This window comes from Hibiscus syriacus, unplaced genomic scaffold (assembly GCF_006381635.1).
Source record: "Hibiscus syriacus cultivar Baekdansim isolate YM2019G1 unplaced genomic scaffold, ASM638163v2 tig00013285_pilon, whole genome shotgun sequence".
Taxonomy (NCBI): domain Eukaryota; kingdom Viridiplantae; phylum Streptophyta; class Magnoliopsida; order Malvales; family Malvaceae; genus Hibiscus; species Hibiscus syriacus.
The window spans coordinates 655,557-673,956 of record NW_024062299.1 but is presented as its reverse complement, the minus strand read 5'-3'; the positions used below and the strand labels follow the sequence as shown (position 1 = coordinate 673,956).

The 18,400-nt window shown below is 34.2% G+C and overlaps 2 protein-coding genes across 8 annotated transcripts; both read right to left on the bottom strand.

Annotated features, from left to right (window-relative positions):
* Positions 1-5,597: 5,597 nt before the first annotated feature.
* LOC120205988 (purine permease 21-like) lies at positions 5,598-6,911 on the bottom strand. Its single transcript, XM_039205742.1, has 2 exons — positions 6,861-6,911; positions 5,598-6,766 (listed from the first exon to the last, which is right to left on the bottom strand). The coding sequence occupies exons 1-2, from the start codon at positions 6,895-6,897 to the stop codon at positions 5,646-5,648; spliced, it is 1,158 nt and encodes a 385-aa protein (XP_039061673.1). The 5' UTR covers positions 6,898-6,911; the 3' UTR covers positions 5,598-5,645.
* Positions 6,912-11,508: 4,597 nt separating this feature from the next.
* LOC120205986 (tobamovirus multiplication protein 1-like) lies at positions 11,509-17,916 on the bottom strand. 7 transcript variants are annotated; one of them, XM_039205737.1, is made up of 14 exons: positions 17,482-17,555; positions 16,013-16,063; positions 15,329-15,376; positions 15,154-15,187; positions 14,983-15,069; positions 14,844-14,895; positions 14,234-14,411; positions 13,992-14,087; positions 13,686-13,746; positions 13,185-13,249; positions 12,912-12,986; positions 12,756-12,831; positions 11,945-12,105; positions 11,509-11,853 (listed from the first exon to the last, which is right to left on the bottom strand). In XM_039205737.1, the coding sequence occupies exons 3-14, from the start codon at positions 15,362-15,364 to the stop codon at positions 11,830-11,832; spliced, it is 945 nt and encodes a 314-aa protein (XP_039061668.1). In that variant the 5' UTR covers positions 15,365-15,376; positions 16,013-16,063; positions 17,482-17,555; the 3' UTR covers positions 11,509-11,829. The 7 variants fall into 7 exon arrangements, with proteins under 7 accessions (XP_039061668.1, XP_039061671.1, XP_039061670.1 ...); XM_039205740.1 differs by lacking the exon at positions 15,329-15,376 and adding an exon at positions 15,762-15,933 and having other exon boundaries at positions 14,234-14,446; positions 17,482-17,538; XM_039205739.1 differs by lacking the exon at positions 15,329-15,376 and adding an exon at positions 15,777-15,933 and having other exon boundaries at positions 14,234-14,446; positions 17,482-17,537.
* Between the last annotated feature and the right edge of the window lie 484 nt (positions 17,917-18,400).

Sequence of the window (18,400 nt, the reverse complement as noted above, 5' to 3'; positions counted from 1 at the left end):
GTTGCTACGGCTGGCTGATGATTAAAATCAGACCTCATGTGGTATTTTACTTTTCTGTTAACTTTTTTCCTTGCAGTTTTGTTACTTTTACCAAAAACTGATGATAGAAATCAAATTTCCTGCTATAAACTTTAATGGCAGGTTCTTTGCAATGGCCCTGCTAAGCCATTTTATTTTGTATTGCCTCTTCTCTCTTTGATAAAACTGATGGAATTTTTCCAACCAAAGAAAAAAAACAAGATGACGAAGTTAAATTCATAAACAAGATGATGGAAGCTGGATAGAATCCTAGTGAATGATCATTGGTGTGAGGGGTTTCCTAACTCTCATGTGGAATTTCAAGCCCCTGGAGTTTCTGACCATAGTCTGGCAGTGGCCTGGTACTCCCATGAGAACCTTGCTTCAAGGCCTAAGCCCTTCAAATATTTCAATTTTTGGGCTATGCACCCTGATTTCAAGGAGGTAGTGGGAAAGTCATGGGCTGAGTCTGTGCAAGGGGACCCCATGCAAGTCTTGTTTTGCAAAATGAAGAGATTAAAACCTGAGTTAAAGGATTTTAATAAAAGGTGCTTCTCTAACATATCTGGGAAGGTTACTGTTAAAAGAGATCATTTAGAGAAGCTGCAGGTCATCACCTTATCTGGAAGGAATTTGGATGCTGTGACTGAAGAGAAAAAAATTCTCTTGGAGCTTACTGAATTAGAGAAAGCTGAAAGATTGTTTTATCAGCAGAAAGCTAAAGTGGATTGGCTGCTTGATGGTGATCAGTGCACTAAAATTTTTCATTCCCAAGTTGCTGTCAAAAGGAAGAGAAATACTATAAGAGTGTTGTTGGATGAGAGAGGCAAAAAGCTTGACACATTTGATTCTATTGTTGAAGAATTGGTGGATCATTTCACTAGGCAGATTGGTACTATGGATGCAAATGTGCAAGGGTACTCTGACAGCCTTCTTAGGGACTTGCTGGATTACACTCTGCCTGCAGGTGCCAATGCTGTTACAAATGATGAAATCAGAATGGCCATTTGGAATCAAGGAAAGGATAAGGCTCTTGGCCCTGATGGATACACAGCTGGTTTTTTTCATTTTGCCTAGGATATTGTTGGAGCAGACTTCATAGCTGCTGTGAGGTATTTTTTTGTATCCTCAAAAATATTGCATGTATTTAATTCCACTGCTATTGCTTTAGTCCCTAAGCTTCCTAACTCTTGTAAAGCCATGGACTTCAGACCCATATCTTGTTGCTCAGTTTTTTATAAGACTGTTACCAAGATTTTAGTTAGCAGATTAGTTAAATATCTCCCTATGATGATAACCCCTAACCAATCAGCCTTTGTGAGGGTGAGGAAAATTGAAGGGAACACTCTCCTAGCCCAGGAGCTTGTTAGAGGTTATGGAAGGGGTTCTATCTCCCCTAGGTGTGCCATAAAAGCTGATCTGCAGAAGGCTTTTGACTCACTTAGCTGGAAGTTTCTTCTTTCTGTTTTGAAAGGATTCGGGCTGCCTGATTTGTTTAGGAGATGGATTGAAGCTTGTGTTATGGACTCTAGATTCTCCATTCTGTTGAATGACAGTCTAGTAGGGTTTTTTAGAGGAAGAAGAGGAGTCAGGCAGGGGGACCCTCTATCCCTTTACCTGTTTGTGGCTGTTATGAATGTCCTTTCAAAAATGTTGGATACTGCTGCTTCTGGGAAAATTTTCCAGTTTCACCCTAAGTGCAGGAAACTAAACCTAACACACCTATGTTTTGCAGATGATTTACTCATATTTTGCAAAGGTAGCTTTGATTCGATTGTAGGGGTGAAATGTGTTTTGGAAAGATTCTATGAGATGTCAGGGTTGAGGCTCAATGCTGCTAAGACTGAAATTTTCATGACTGGTGTGAATAATAACCTTAGGACATTGGTCCATGAGTTTACTGGATTCAAGCTAGGCTGCCTTCCTGTGAGATACCTAGGGGTGCCTCTTGTCCCTAGGAAATTAACAGTGAAAGATTGTACCAGTCTAGTGGAGTAGATCAAAGTAAAACTTGGACTTTGGTCCAATAGATGGTTGAGTTATGCAGGCAGATTGTAATTGGTGAAGTCAGTCTTATTCAGTTTTGCTAGCTACTGGTGTAGGCAGCTTGTTCTGCCCACTGCTGTGATTAAAAGGGTGAACCAGCTTTGTGCAAGATTTTTCTGGAAAGGGGTGACATTCCTGCTAAAGGAGCCCGAGTGAGTTGGGAGAGCATTTGCACCCCTAAGTCTGAGGGGGGCTTAGGCCTTAAGCAATTAGCTTGCTGGAACAAAGCTTGTATTCTATTACTGTTAAAGATCTCCTCATGGCTGAAGGCTCTCTTTGGGTCGCCTGGGTGAGGTTGTATGTTTTCAAAAGAGTTGACTTCTGGTCTGTTGCAAGCAAGCCTTCTTTTAGTTGGAGTATGCGGAAGATTCTGAAGTTAAGGGAGGAAGTTCAGTATTTGTTCACGGGGACCATGGTCTGGGATAAGGTTACAACTCGTTGGCTATGTCAGGAGATCAGGGGAATAAAGGAGAAGGTGGAATGGCATAAGGTTGTTTGGTTTCCTTTGCACACTCCTAAATACTCCCTCATAGCCTGGATGGCTATTCTTGACAGATTGCCTACTGCTGATAGACTTGCTCGAATGGGGTTTGGGGTGGAAGATAAGTGCAGGCTGTGTGGAACTGAGGCTGAGACCCGCAGCCATATCTTTTTTGGATGTTCCTTCTCAAAGGCTGTTTGGGAGGTGATCGTCCGTTATTTAATGTTGACAGAATGGTGGGGTGCTGGGATGTGGAGCTGAATTGGGATATCTCTCGATTTAAAGGCAAAACCCTTTTTGTGTCTATATTTAGAATAGCTTGGTGTGCATACGTTTACTGTATATGGAAGGAAAGAAACCATATGCAATTTAGGGGCATTTGTCGAGATGTTGATAGTGTGGTTAGCAATATTAAAGAGGTTGTTAGGCTGAAGTCTTTTCGTTTTGTCATTAAAATAGTGTTAACAATAGAAACCTTTGTTTAGCTTGGGGGGTTAACAACTCCTAGGAGGTTGTTGCTTGTTTTGTGACTTGTATTGTTTGTAGCAGTGTGATTTCTACGGCTTCTTGGATAATAATATGAAACTTATCTAAAAAGAAAAATGGAGTTGTAATTTTGCTTGCAGGTGATTGAGATTAGATGGTCATCCATTTTTATGTCGAGAGCATTGCAAGAGTGAAAAAACTCTCTTTAAGTGGTCTGTTGCTTTACAAGTTACAGATTGCAGATCAGTTCTTTGTGCAATGGCCACAACTGCAGAGCAAATACCCTTGAGCTCATTATGTTGGTTGCCTGATGCAGTGAATCGAGTCTGCCACTGATGTACTTAACCTTATAGGTTTTCTTTTCTTCTTCTTTTTCAGACTTAAATATTGTATTATGCATTCTAAAGTTTCTTTTCGCTTCCTCTTAATCAGGATTTAGTATTCCCTGGTTGGGTTGGGTTGGATTGATTACTGAAACATGATCTAACATAGACCATAATATTTGGCCGAAAAGAAAGTGATAGAATGTAATATAATTGTCTTGAATTTTTGACACTATTAACTACAGTTTCACATTAGTCATGTTGTTAAAAAAACTACTATCAGATCGTTTCACGACCTGCAACAGGATCGGTGTTTGAAGGAGAGGGGTGGATTAAGGAAGAAGAAAGAGGGTCAATCAATTACAGTCTACCCATATCCTTTTTTAATCTTGATTCGGGTATTTATAAAAGCTTTTAATACGTGTGTCAACCGTAAAGTTATGATAATTATTTGTAAGCTAATCAAGTTAGATGAATTCGATGATCAAATTTTAGATTTTGTTCTGATACATCGTGCCTGCAAATCACGTGCAAGACACACGAGGCCATTTGTAGGTGTTTGTAAGATACAGTGTTCCTCGAGTTTTGGAGTATATGGTGTAACCATTATCCATTAAATAAATGATCCTCTTTCTTAGGTTTAAATTTATTAACCGGAAATGTCTTATAATATACGCTTTTAATTAATTTTTTTTTGATTTGCGAAAATGACCAACAATTTGCAACGAGAATTCCAATTTCACAACACAGGTTCCAAAATCGCAACGCGAATAGGTAAATCATAATGCGAATTTTAATATTGTTTACCTATATTGATAATTAGCGTTACGAATTTGAAAATCGCATTGCGATAGTACTGTTTACCTATATCGGTAATTAGCGTTACAAATTTTCTTTATACCGATATAGGTAAACAGTACTATCGCAATGTAAACAGTATTATCGCAATGCGATTTTCAAATTCGCAACGTTAATTACCGATATAGGTAAACAACACTATCGCAATGTAAACAGTACTATCGCAATGCGATTTTCAAATTCGCAACGCTAATTACCGATATAGATAAACAATACTATCGCAATGTAAACAGTACTATCGCAATGTAAACAGTACTATCGCAACGCGAATTACCGATATAGGTAAACACAACTATCACAACGCGAATTTCCGAAACTGAGTTGTGAATTTGTGAAATTCACAACGCGAATTTGAAAACTGTGTTGCGATTTACATATTCGCGTTGCGTATTTGGAAATTGTGTTGCGAAATTGGAATTCGCGTTACGAATTTGTTGGTCATTTTCGCAAATCCAAAAAATAGTTGGTTAAAATCGTATATTATAAGACATTTTCGGTCACTGAAATTATTTTCTCTAAGATATATACGTTGTTGATTGACATTGTTTCTTTTTAATTAACATTTTTTAATAAATTAAGATGATATAATAATTTAAATGTTAAAATAGTTTAATTTTTTAAAAAATCAAATAAGTAAATCAAACCAACACTTATTTGAAGCAGTTGTCGAAGTTCTTGCCACCAAAGATTCAAAGTTGAAATTCTGATAACAATATTCTCCTGTATTTATAATTATTCTAAAAATATATATTAATGTAAAGATTAAATTACGTATAAAGTCTTATTTTTAATTACAGAATTTGAAAGTGACGGCTCCAATTTGTTGATTAGCCTTTTAATCAACAACTTGCTAGGGGTGAAAAGAAAAACACATGCAGAAAATTAAGGCTAAACTTCGAGATAACGTTTTCGAATAAATTAATTCACGAGATAATGCATTCCTCAGATTAATTGCTCAAATAGGGTAAAATCTACAGTGTTGGTCGTAGGTCGCCATGCCATCCGGGCGACCTACTAGGTCGCCATGTCTTCCCGGCGAGCTATGAGAGAGATTGCATGTGTCATGCACGTTCCAACACATTGGGCATCCGAAGCCATCCGACCGAGGGCATCCGACCGAGGCCATTCGAACGAGTTATGCGAGGGCATCCGAGGGCAAGAGGAATCACGCGAGGAGCAGGAGGAGTGCATGGCGACCTACAAGGTCGCCCGGAGTGCATGGTGACCTATGCTGAGAAGCTGCCACGCCGTAGGTCGCCCGGAAGGCATGGCGACCTACAGCCAACACTGTGCAATTCGCCTTATTTGAGCAATTAATTTTGGGAGTACGTTATATCGTTAAATAAAAAATTCGAGAACATTATCTCGAAAATTTTGCCGAAAATTAAACGTAGTTACAGTTGATGGAAATTGGACGCCATGGAAACAGGCTATTAAGCTCTATTATCTGCAGGTGACCAATCTTCATCAGCAATCTCACTGACTATCCGGTTTTCGATCTTCGATTTTTGATGATCGAGATTGTGTTGATAAATATACGAGACGAAGCCCCAAATGGCCAACACCATCGACATCCCTTTGATCCCATCCATTTTGTCGTGGAAAACGAAGACGGCAAGCACCGGTACAATCGGCAAACCGACGGTGCGGACGGAAATACTGTACAGAGACGACACTTCGAAGACTAATCCCACGGTTCCGATGGCGAAAACTTGCCATCCTATGGCTGTCCAAAGCAAAGTCATCGCGTATGAAACTTTCCCGAGTGCATATTCCTCCATTTCTTTCTTCAAACCTTTATATTCGCCGCTAGCAAACAATCCCACCACGGTGGCCATCGACGCCACCAGCGACTGATATATTATGACGTCGAACACGACTTTCAACGTTTGTATTTTTAATACTTTTCGGAGCGCGAGCTGCTGGGACGCTAGCATCAAGCCGTACACCGCGGCTCCGCCGACGGTGCATATGAACCCGGCTGCGTACTCGCCTTTCGAGACTCCGGCAGGCTTCTCGGTGTGATTGTTTACGACTAATAGAACCGAAGAAATGGTGAGGAGGACTAGAGAGTTAACGATGGAGGCAGTGAATTTCTGCGAATTAAGAAAATAAGAGAAGAAAGCATTGAAAGCCAATTGTGATGCTGTGATCAGAGTCACTGTTGACACAGGGAGATATTGTAATCCAACCGAGAAAAGATAACCGCTGCCGGCAACAAGTAGCCCGAGCGGCACATAAACCTTCAAGAACGCCGTCACAAACGGCGGCGAATCCGATTCCAGCGTGGGATTTCTGCATAGGATAAAGAAGTACAGAGGTACTAAAACCGGGAAACCGCCGATTTGAGCCAACGATGCTAACCACTTGCTGGTGCCACCTTTGTCGAAATAAAGCCGACCGAGAAGCGTCGCCAATGATTGCCCGCAAATGAGAAAAACCGTATAGAGAACCGTACGAATCCACCATTTATAGTCCCTTGACGGAGTTTTTCGTGTCCGGTCGACACAACTCGGTTGATCAATTGAATTCTCTTTACTGTTAGTTTCTAGCTCTGCAGCAATGGAAAATGAAATAAAAATCATGAATTATTACAAGCTCGGACAAGACGTTGACTTTTTACATGATAATTTTTTCAGACAGATTACCTGTGATTTCGACGAGTTGTAACTGAGTTTCTGCCATGTCTGGTTAACTACAAGCTAATCTAAAACCAGAGAAGATTTTGGTTTTGAACTAAATCAAGCATATGAATTTGTATCTTTAAAAAATATAGATTTGAAACATATTTTAACGTCAAAATGTTTCTTTTATGATAATGGTTAGTAGTTTTTTTTAACATTATTTGTTAGTATAATTTTATGGTAGTATCTTTTTTCATGTTTAAATAAATTTACATTAATATTATAGATAATATTATTTGAATTTAAATTATTAATTATATATATCATTGTATCTCAACTAAAATCACTTGTTGAATATATGATCGTGACAACTTGTCAACTCTTAATTGACATTTTAAATAGGGTAAGCTACACCATATACCATCAAACTTTAAGCGTTGTATCGTTTATATCACTAAATTTTTAATTTTGCTAATTATAACACTGAACTTTGATTTTTGTTTCAATTATATTACTAGACCTTTAAATTGTTAACAGTCATGTCAAAACGACATCGATTTGGTGAGGTGTTTATGTTGGGAGTCGTCAGCCATGTCATCGCGGCGTTAACAATTAACGGTTCAGTGGTATAATTGAAACAAAAAAATCGAAATTCAATGTTATAATTAGTAAGATTGAAAGTTCAGTGGTATAAACGATACAACACCTAAAGTTTGGTGGTATATGATGTAGTTTACCCTTTTAAATATTATAAATAAATTATGTATAAACTACACATTTAGTACTAAACTATAAGTTTTCATCCGTTTTAATACTTAAACTATCATTTTTTTAAAAATCATACCTAACTTTGAGTTTTTGTTTCATTTTAGTATCTGTCGTTAAAAACTTAACGCGTTTAGTACATAAACTATCAGTTTTTACCCGTTTTAGTAACTAAACTTTCATTTTTTTTCAAAACTTAACGTTAAATTTTTAACTAGGATACTAAAATGAAAAAAAAGAAAAAACTAAACGTTAGGTATGATTTTGAAAAAATGGAAAGTTCAGGTATTAAAACGGAGCAAAACCGATAGTTTATGTACTAAACGTGTAGTTTACCCATAAATTAATTTAATGATTCTCATCATTAACGATACTCATCTGTACTCATCGAGCGTGACAACATTGTCCAAAAAAAATTCTACAACGCTTGTCGAGCGTGGATGAGTATCGTTAACGATGAACGTCATTAAATTAATTTATAAAACATTAAAATATAAATTAGTTAAAAATCTAAATGAAATTTAATTAAAATGCAATATTTATACAACATTAGGTTTTAGGGTGAACTATATCATTGATCACCTAGCTATTTATCCCTTTTACTTTAACCACCGATTTTTCAATTTTGTCAATCGGGTCACGTAACTATTTAAATATTGTCAATCAAGCTACATGATGTTAAATATTAACGGAGGAGATGATGTGGTAGTTAATAACATTTATATAATTACATATTTAGTCCTCATTACTCACACGTTCTATTAATTTGGTCCTAACTTTTAATTAATTCAATAAATTTAATCCTCAATCAGATTGTGACATGTGTCACTATGTGATTGTATTTTTTTCTTAATTTTTTTATTTAATTTAATAAATTTTCTATACAATCAAATGTTGTCAAGTGTCACCAATTGAATAAACCGAAAATAAATTGAATCAATAACCGTTGTTGGTGGGATTCAAACCCCATTACGTAAAGAGAGAAGTATATGCCTCAACCACTGGGCTGCACCATTTAAATGACAAACTTATAACGACATAATATATATATAGTTAATGGCAATAAAAGAAGAAGAAGAAAAGACCTAATAAGAACTCTAACATGGAATAACTGAATAATACGATATATATATATATATATATATATACACAAATATTTTAACTAATTAATATATGAATGTATTTTATTTATATTTTAAATCATTTTAATGAATAAATAAAAATAAAAATAATTTTAATATATTATAATTAAAATATAACGAATAAGTTCGTTGACTTAGAATTTTTTTTTATAGTTGAGAGCTTATCGTAGTAAGATTTTTTTAATAAAAGAGAAACTCTAAAACTGAGAACTAAAATATTGCATTGCCTTGACTTCTATTGGAGGATTGTCAAAGGTAAGAAAATCAGAATGTCGAGCCCACGCCAGCCTAGCCAGTCCATCTGCCACTTGGTTACACTCCCTCTGAGTATGTTGAAACATCGTTGTAAATATTTTAATTTATGTATTGATTTGTTTATATATTGTGGTTAGAGTAAAATTTTTATATTTTATTATTTATTGTAAATCAGAAACTCGATTTTATTGAATTAATCTATTTTAACATAAAGTTGTTAAATAAGATTAGAATCCGATCAATATTATAATATTTTAAAATATAAGATATGATATATTTCAGTTCAATAAAATTATAATAACGAAGATAATTTATTAATTTTAAAATATGTAAAATGATACATTTCAATTATAACATATTAAATTTACTTTTATTTTAATTTTTGCATTAAATGTGATTTAAAATATAAATAAAACATAGTCATTTATTAATCAATTATAATATTTGTTTATATATATTTTATATTTTCAGACTATTTAATTATTTCATGTTTGAATCCTTATAAGGTATTTATTACCATTAACTATATTATAAATTATATAGATTATGTTATGTATACTAGACAAATTTAGTTGTCCAGTAGCGGTTATTTATTTAATTTATTTTCCATTCATTCAATTGGTGACACATGACACCGTTTGATTGGATGGAAAATTTATTAAATAAAAAATATTAAAAAAATTGAATCACACAGTGACACATGTTACCATCAAATTGTTGATTAAATTATTGAATGAAATAAAAGTTAGGACCAAATTAATAGAATGTGCAAGTAATGAGGACTAGATGTGAAATTATACAAATTTTATTAATTGCCACTTCATCTCCTCCGTTAATATTTAATGGCAGATGGCTTAATTGACAAGATTTAAATAATTAGGTGACCCGATTGACAAAATTAAAAAATCAATGGTTAAAGTAAAAGGAATAAATAGTTAGGTAGTCAATTGTATAGTTTACCCTAAAATTAATGTTTTATAAATATTGTATTTTAATTAAATTACGTTTAGATGTTTTACTAATTTATAATTTTACGTTTAATATTTTATAATTTAATGTTTTATAAATTAATTTAATGGTATTCATTATTAAAGGTACTCATCCTGCTTGTCGAGCGTGACAACATCATCCTAATAATAATAATAATAATAATATATTATTATTATTATTATTAAAAGATTAAACCATGATTAAACGGATTAAGTCATAAATAATACATTAAATCCAATTAATGTATCAGGTGGAGGTCAATTTCATTATATTATTGTTTATTATTTTCAAATCATTATTGTTTAGTCAATTAATATTTATCATATTTCTGTTTTAGTCATTAAACTTTAAAAGATTTCAATTATGTCATTCGACTTTTAAAATTTATGCCGAAACGCTGCCTTTTGAGTATTTTTATTTATGAAATTAAATTATACAAGCATTAAAAACTAAAAATAAAAAATATAATCAAATTAATCATTGTAAAAACATCTTAATTCTGTAAATTTTTATTTATTTATAGATATATATAAAAAAAACAAATATATTTTGCGAAATTACGAATTTTTTTAAAACACTCGAACTTTCTCTTCAAACTTTTAGACTAATGGTTGTCCCTTTTTCCCATATATATGGGATAAGGGGAGGTAAGATAATAGGCTACCCCCAACACCAGGTTGAGAGCAGCTTCCGTAAGAGACCTCCGAATTATGAAATGCCCTCTGTGGGACTCGATGATACCTAAGTTGAGCTAAACGTTTTTTTTAATTAAGACAATATTTTAATCAAATTAATTACTAATTCTTAATTATTTTAAATAATGAATGATATTAAAATTTTGCTATATAGTAATGGGAGAGAGTATTTTACAATCATAAAAGTGAATGATGATAAAGGAAGGTCAACTCTCATTATCCGAAATAGACATATCTAAATTTAAAATGTAAAATGAATTTAAATAGATTATCTATTTGTCGATTACTACTAGGGTTGTAAATGAGACGAGACAGATCGCGAGTTACTCGAGATCGACTCGATTAATGCTCAATAAATACTCGGATCGAATAGACTCGCTCGACTCAAGTTCTTAACGAGCCGAAACGAGTTACTTGATATTCGACTCGAAAAGTTATTGAGCAGCTCGAAAATATAATATATTAAAATTTTATTTTTTAAAAATAAAATATTAATAATATTAACATTTATGTATTGATTTTTTTATATTAAAAACAGTAAAATTTTTATGTATTTAAGATTCAGGTTCGAGTTTGAGATTTCAATCGAGTTAAGTTTAATTTTTTTTTCATTTCAAACCTTTTCGAACTGCTCACGAACTTTAATTCAGAATATCGGGTTCGAGTCGAGCTCCATTTCAGAGTTTTGGAGCTCAACTCGACTCGTTTACACCCCTAACTACTAGTGTTGATATGATAATAAATTCAATTTTCGATGTTAATATATTTTATAATTTTAATATTTTTTTAGAAAATAAATTTATTTTTTAATTTATCTATCAAAGAAACCATTCGAATACACTACGAGTGTGGCGAAGACTAAAAGTGGCATATCAAATGTTTTTAAAATTGGACAACTATGGGACCAAATCATTTACCATTCCGTTGCTATTTACATTCTCTTACTGTCAAAACATGGCAACGGCAAGCCTTCCGGCTGCATTCCGACCGCCCCGTAAAGTCAGCAATCGTAACCTTTTCGATTACCGTTTGTTTCTGCAATCAGAACACTCTTATTTGATCCACAATTGTTCCGGTCCCGTCACCTAGGAAGCGGACCACACGGGTTTATGTATGAAAGAGCAATCATATAGGACTACCTCGCAATCATATAGGACTACCTCGCGATGCCTGTGCTAGCAAAGAAGCTCAAGTCACCAAAGGTTGTTTCGCGAGCTGATTCGGCATAAAAATGCAATATATAAACGCACAAGATGCAGACCTGATTCTGTGAGCCAGCAGAGGCAGTCCAGTTCTGAGGACGGCAAACTGAATTTTCAGTAATGAAAGTTACTCTTGTTGATTCTTCCTGAGCGTTAGCCGCTGACATGGGCGGTAATTCTCTCATGACCCATAACATGAAAGCTGAGGGCACCGACGAACCTACAAAAGCAAAACGATCATCAAATTATTAACTCGATATCATGACCTACTTCTTTTTCCATGAGGCAACCCAGCAGCATGAAAAGATAAGGTAGCAGAGTTCATATGTTTCACAATTCCATATTTAAGATCGGATATAAACTATAAATATACTTTAGAGTGATCAAATGGATGCAACAACATTATTCGCTACCTTCACATGAAATTAATTCCTAGTACGACAAGAGTAGACGTATAATTGCACAAAAACTTTGCTGCAACATAAATAACTCGGAAACTCTAGCCGTCTTAATCTCTTGGATCACCCGAATCATTCTGTTTGTGATGTAAAGTTTGTCATGCATATATATTCATCCTGATTTCTCATACAATGTCCCTTATCCAAGACAAGTATGGTTAGATAAAGGTTCTTATAGACATCAAATTTATCATCCACAAACCTGTTCCCTTTTACTGCAGATTGCCAGATGAAGATGAATATTCGGAAACATCAAAATACATCGTGAAGTATTTGTAATGCTAGATAAGGATCGGTAGTACATAATGTTTAGGATATTCTACGCCCTAAAAGCTGATTCCGTAAACGACAAACAAAAGCCTTCGATTTGGAGCAAACTTTGGACACTTAAGGTAAAAGTCGAAGGAAGTACCTATAAAATAATATAAAATCAGTAAAAGAGAAGCATAAACACCGTCTACGTGCAGTTCCCGCCAGTGATAAAGCACCTGAAATCATGAAAACACGATTAAGTTCATGAAGCTAGAAAATAAAACATGGTACAAACAAACAACGGAGAGCTCTGTACCGGAATATCAGTAAAAAGATCCACAGAAGCACTGGATGTAAAACTTATAACCGATATGATTGCCAAACCTGCAACCTACATAAATCATATATCTCAACACAACATCACGAAAAAGCAATACAAAGAAATAAGATAAGACGCCAGATTTTTAACAAAGATATACGCATCAAAGGTAAACATAAAAGCCAAGGAATAGTGAATCTTCTAACTTGAGATCAAAATGACAAGACCAGAGAAAATAGCACAAAAGCGTGAAGAATAGTATGATAATACCTTCCAGATCTCAGATGAAGCTCTTTCAGATCTAACATTCCTCATTTTCTGACACAATAGGAACCCTGAGCATAAGGATAAAAATAGGGGCATCTCTAAGTGAAGAAATATGTAAAGAGAAATGAGCCATCTATTCTAGTGATTCTTAAGATGTATCAATTAGTCAATCAATTACAAAGACTGGCCAGTAACATTTTCTGGCATTTAGATCAACCATAAGTCATATTGCCTATTAAAAGAGAAGTGCTAACGAACTTCTCTAATTAATGTTTCCTCTGGGACAAATCTAAGTAATATACATAATTACATATGCATGCTGTAAGATACTACAGATGGGAGACTGACACGTGACTTCTGGTATTTGGTTCACGTGTGGCAAGGAAGAATAAAGTCCGGTTGGCCTGATGTTAGACATTTTTTTTCATCACAAAGTTATCCCAATAATGGGAAAATCTTCAACTGATATGAAAAGAAAAGTCCATATAAATGCTGGTTGCTTACCATAGCATGCTAATGCTCCACCTAGCAATAGTATTGCTGTAGCAAAAAGATCTACATAAACCTGCATGATATAAGCAGTCGGTACTTCATGGCTTGACTAGAAATAGAAGGAATAACCATCAGAAAAAAATTCCACAAAAACAGGTTTCCATTGCGTCTTCTCATTTTCTAAGCAATAAACTAGAAGAAAAAAAATGCAAACACCATCTCCACCAAAACCTTCTCTATGACAATCAGAGACTTATTGATGGTACTCTAAGAAAACAACAATAGTTCAAAAGAAAATAGCTTCTTAGGTGTTCATACCTGCGACACGGTTGATGAATCAATAGGATTTTCTTCCATTCCAATCCAGATTAACACAGAAAATGTCATCATAATAAGAAATACAAGAACAGTAACCTGGTCAAAGAAAAAAAAAAGAATTAACGAGATCTCAAACACTATGTTTTACAAAAATGACATGACAGGAAAATATTATAGAAATATTTTTCTATTATATATGTAGACCATGATAAGAAACAAAAGAAGAAAATATTTCACTATACCAGAATAACTATCTTTTGATGGCTTCCAACGTTAATTAAACGGAAAGGATAACATAATCTGCGACCATTTGCGACTGAAGACCTTGGTCTGTTTAAAGAATTTTGTATTAAAGCTTCTAGAAAGCCCTGTTCATCATCCTCTTCCTCTTCATCATCTGCCTGGTGGCAAAGGTCAACCCTATAAAAAATCCGCCAGAAAGACATGGGGTATAGCTAATGAAGAAACACTAATTTTCACTCTGAAAGAAAATATGAAAGTAACTAAAACTAACATAGGATATTATCCTGATTTATGAAAACACTAAGCTTCAGTACCAGAGTGGATAGCCGATAGCCCAGGGAAAAGATAAAAATAAATAAACAAAAAGCTGTCTGGTATATTAATTGATTAAGATATGATGATTAGTCAAGAATTAAAGCTGATCTACCTTTTCTTTTTTCCATTTCCTATTATTAGAAAAACGAGTACTGAGAGGAGCATATCTAGATTCTTGCAAATATCTCCGGTTTCAGAGAACATGTCTTCCTTATATTTGACCAAGTTATATATGAGACGTGAACATTTTTCACTCAAGGAGATGTAAATAAGTTGGTTAAAGAGAAGACATACCAGAATGACAAAAGCAGAAGAAATGTTGCAAATAATAGAATTCTGGGGAAGGCTGCAACACCCATATTTGCGCTGGTTAATGCTTAAACTAATCTGCTGCATAAATAAGTAGGATCTTACTACGAGCATCTACACATACCCATGGCTACAAAACCACAAGAGTATGACCAGCATAACCAATCTCGGCATGCAGCAGCAAGACTCAAGATAAAATAAATGAAGTAACCTGCAGGTAGGTGAGAATTTAGCGGTTCATTTTGAATCAGAGATGTGATTCAAAACAAGCTAAGCATAAAATACAAATGCATACCAGTATTAGTAAATCCAATCAGTATATGGAACACCTGTCATAACATCCAATTGGGTCAAGAACAAGAATATACACTTAGAAATAGAAATCAACATAGCAACTTACATGTACCATGATTAGAAAAGAAAACATATTCAACCATCTTTTACTTTGCACAGAACACAAATGCATGGACCTTGATAACATCGATTGGCTTCAACCCCAAGTCCATCTTCTACCTCAACTGGACTATGGATTTTTTTTTCAATTTTATAAATTCCAGAATGATTTAACAACATTTTTACTCAATTAGGGTTCCTAGTTTCCAAACTAGGTTACTACACATCTTATTGAAAATTTTTGGTAAATATTTAATGTTTTATTGTACCTTCCTTATTGGATACAAAATACAAGATCAAAGAAAGCATAGGAGTGGAACTATGAGTTTTCTGACAGGGATTAACTTAATAATTCTTCCAATGTTTGCAAGAAGTGTAGAAATTACAAAAGCAAGCAAGACGCTTGTGAAAACGTTTGAATTCCTGGGAATGTTGGTTAAAATATTTTCTACTTCAAGGCATACTATCAACTCCGAGGCCCAAAATTTTTGAGCTAGTGCATACTGCAACTAAATTTGAACCTTCCAGTTTCTCCAAGTTCAAGCAGTGTCAGAAGGGTCACAGACATTCCTTTGTTCAGACAACCCACCAAGCCCTGCCCTAAGGGGTCAGGTGACACGCATAGATCAGATCAAGGTGTTAGTCCCCACTCGACCAACTGGTCAGCTGACATTGTGTTAAACTAGCTAGCCTATGAATTAATTTGCATTCAAATAGAGATCCTTCAACTAAAAAGTCAAAGAAAGCAACATAGCACTTACTTTTTGGCGAGTCCATCCGAGCTGTGTATTCCTTGAGCGAATCCGTGCTAGCTGACCACAGAGTAAATAATTGTTACAAACAACAAACCAGAAAGAAAGGATTTGAAATAATCTCCCATAACAATTAGTAACATCAAACTAACCTGATGTACGATATTATCCCAGGTGATATTGTCTACAAAAAATGACATACATCTACCAGCACATATGCATATTGAGTTCCAACACAGATACCCAGACACCCATCATGATGTCTATGGATTTCAAATTCACTGCTTTGATACACATAAAACCAATATTGTTATCCAATACTCAGTGCAGAATGATCAGTTTTTCATAACAAAAAGACATATATGTATATAACAAGTTACATGGATATATAAAAAAAAAGCAGATCTTGAACATGTCAGAGTTAAAATAGAATGGTATACAATCTTCAAGGAAACCGAAAGTTACAGCAACTCAAACCAGAAGTGTTTTCTGAAACAAACATAGTTGCAGCAAAAACCGGAGTTGAATTAACTAAAAAGGTAGAATTGCAGTTAAGTTACCAATTGGAATAGAAATAATGTTACAATAAAAACCAAGATAGATAACAGGCAACAATTAAGTTTGGGTAAACTGAAAAGCTCAGAATGAGCTCAATTCAATCTCTTCATAATTTACATTGTTCGTCCAAACTCCGCTTATGGTAAAAATAAACCTGAGATAGCTAAGCACGGTTCAGTCAACCAGCAATTTTCAGATTCAAACTTAACATACTGAACCATGGAAAACATTAAGGTTGATTGTCGATATCCTTTAAGAACCAACCATTTATAAGACATATTCCTCGTGAATTCCTAAGATCATGTGCATTTTTTGTTTAGAGAAATGTAACTTCCTTGAATGTGCAAACTATTCACCCTTCATTTTCAGTTTAACGATAAACAAGAAAACTGTTTCATCAAATTATATTTTTGTGTTGCATTCAAGGAAAATAACACTGATTACCAATTAGAAACAAAAGATGTAATAAAAAAAGGTTGTCTCTTAATTCATGTCTTCACAAATTAAAAATAATCTGTTACATAAAATCTAAATCACATATTACATACACGAGGGAGCATAAACATGAAAGAATATAATGTTCAACCAGCTAACTCTTTGGTCATGCCAACAATTAAGTTCAACACCTTGAATTATTTCCCAATATTAATCTCAATCGTATTAGCTAAAATTGGAAGTTAATTAATAACTAAATACAACATTACCCTCCTATCAAGTGACCCAATTTCTATTATCACCAAACGAGAAGCAGAAAAAGAAAACAAATGTAATTGCACTATGTTGTAATGCAAAAAACCCAGATCAAATCAATCCAAAAAACACATTTTTAACCCACATTTCTCCCATATTACAAACTAACAATCAATTAAAAATTCCCTGAAAACCCCAAAAAATCTAGTCTTTAACCCAAAGAAACAAACCTGAGTAAAAGCAAGAATAGCAATAATGGCATCAAAGCAAGCAAAAGCCAAGTTTAATCCAACTAATTCATCCGGAAAACTACAAGAGCTCACTTTTCCTTCAAACATTTGCGCCTCTTGCTCCCTTTTATTAATTATTTTCCTCTCTTTCTCTCTGTTTTTTTTCCTCTCACAGAAATAAAGATCAAGGAGACCCTAAAACACAATCTGCTCTTTGAAATCAAAGACTAAATCTTTTCAAGTACCTTTCATGTAAGATCCCTTTCTGGGTTTTTTTTAAGGAAATTGAAAACCCATACCCATACAACAAATTTCATTTTTATTATAATTAATATGTTGGAGGGTAAATTGGAGAAATTGAATTGAAAAATTTGTGGAAAAAGATATACGGTGTTTTGTCAGATAGCAAACACGCGGGTGGCTTTCAAGGAGTTGAGGGAAAAATTATAAGCAAAAAAAAAAAAAATCCCTAGTTTAGAATGAGGGAATGCGCACTGATTTTTTACCTTAAAAAGCTGACTTTTCTTAAAACCCTAAAATGACATTCTCATATACTTTCTTCCCTTTTTATTCTCTATTACTACCGGTCCTTTGTTCCCATATGTAATGAGTAAGAGCAAGTAAGATAGTAGGCTGCCTCTAATACTAGGTTGATAGCAGTTTTAATAGGAGACCTCCAAATTATGAAATGTCATCCATGAGACTCGATCTCACGACCTCAAGATTAAGAACCTTGTGCTCTACCAACCTTATTCCCATATGTTTAAATATAAATTTTCGCTCGTGACTTCTTAGTACTAAGAAATCATATAAATTTGAATTCATCACTTAGTTTTAATAGTAAATTTTTTTTAAAATACACGAATTTAAACAATTACGTTTACAGTATTTACCTTATTAATTATTAAAAAAATTAAAC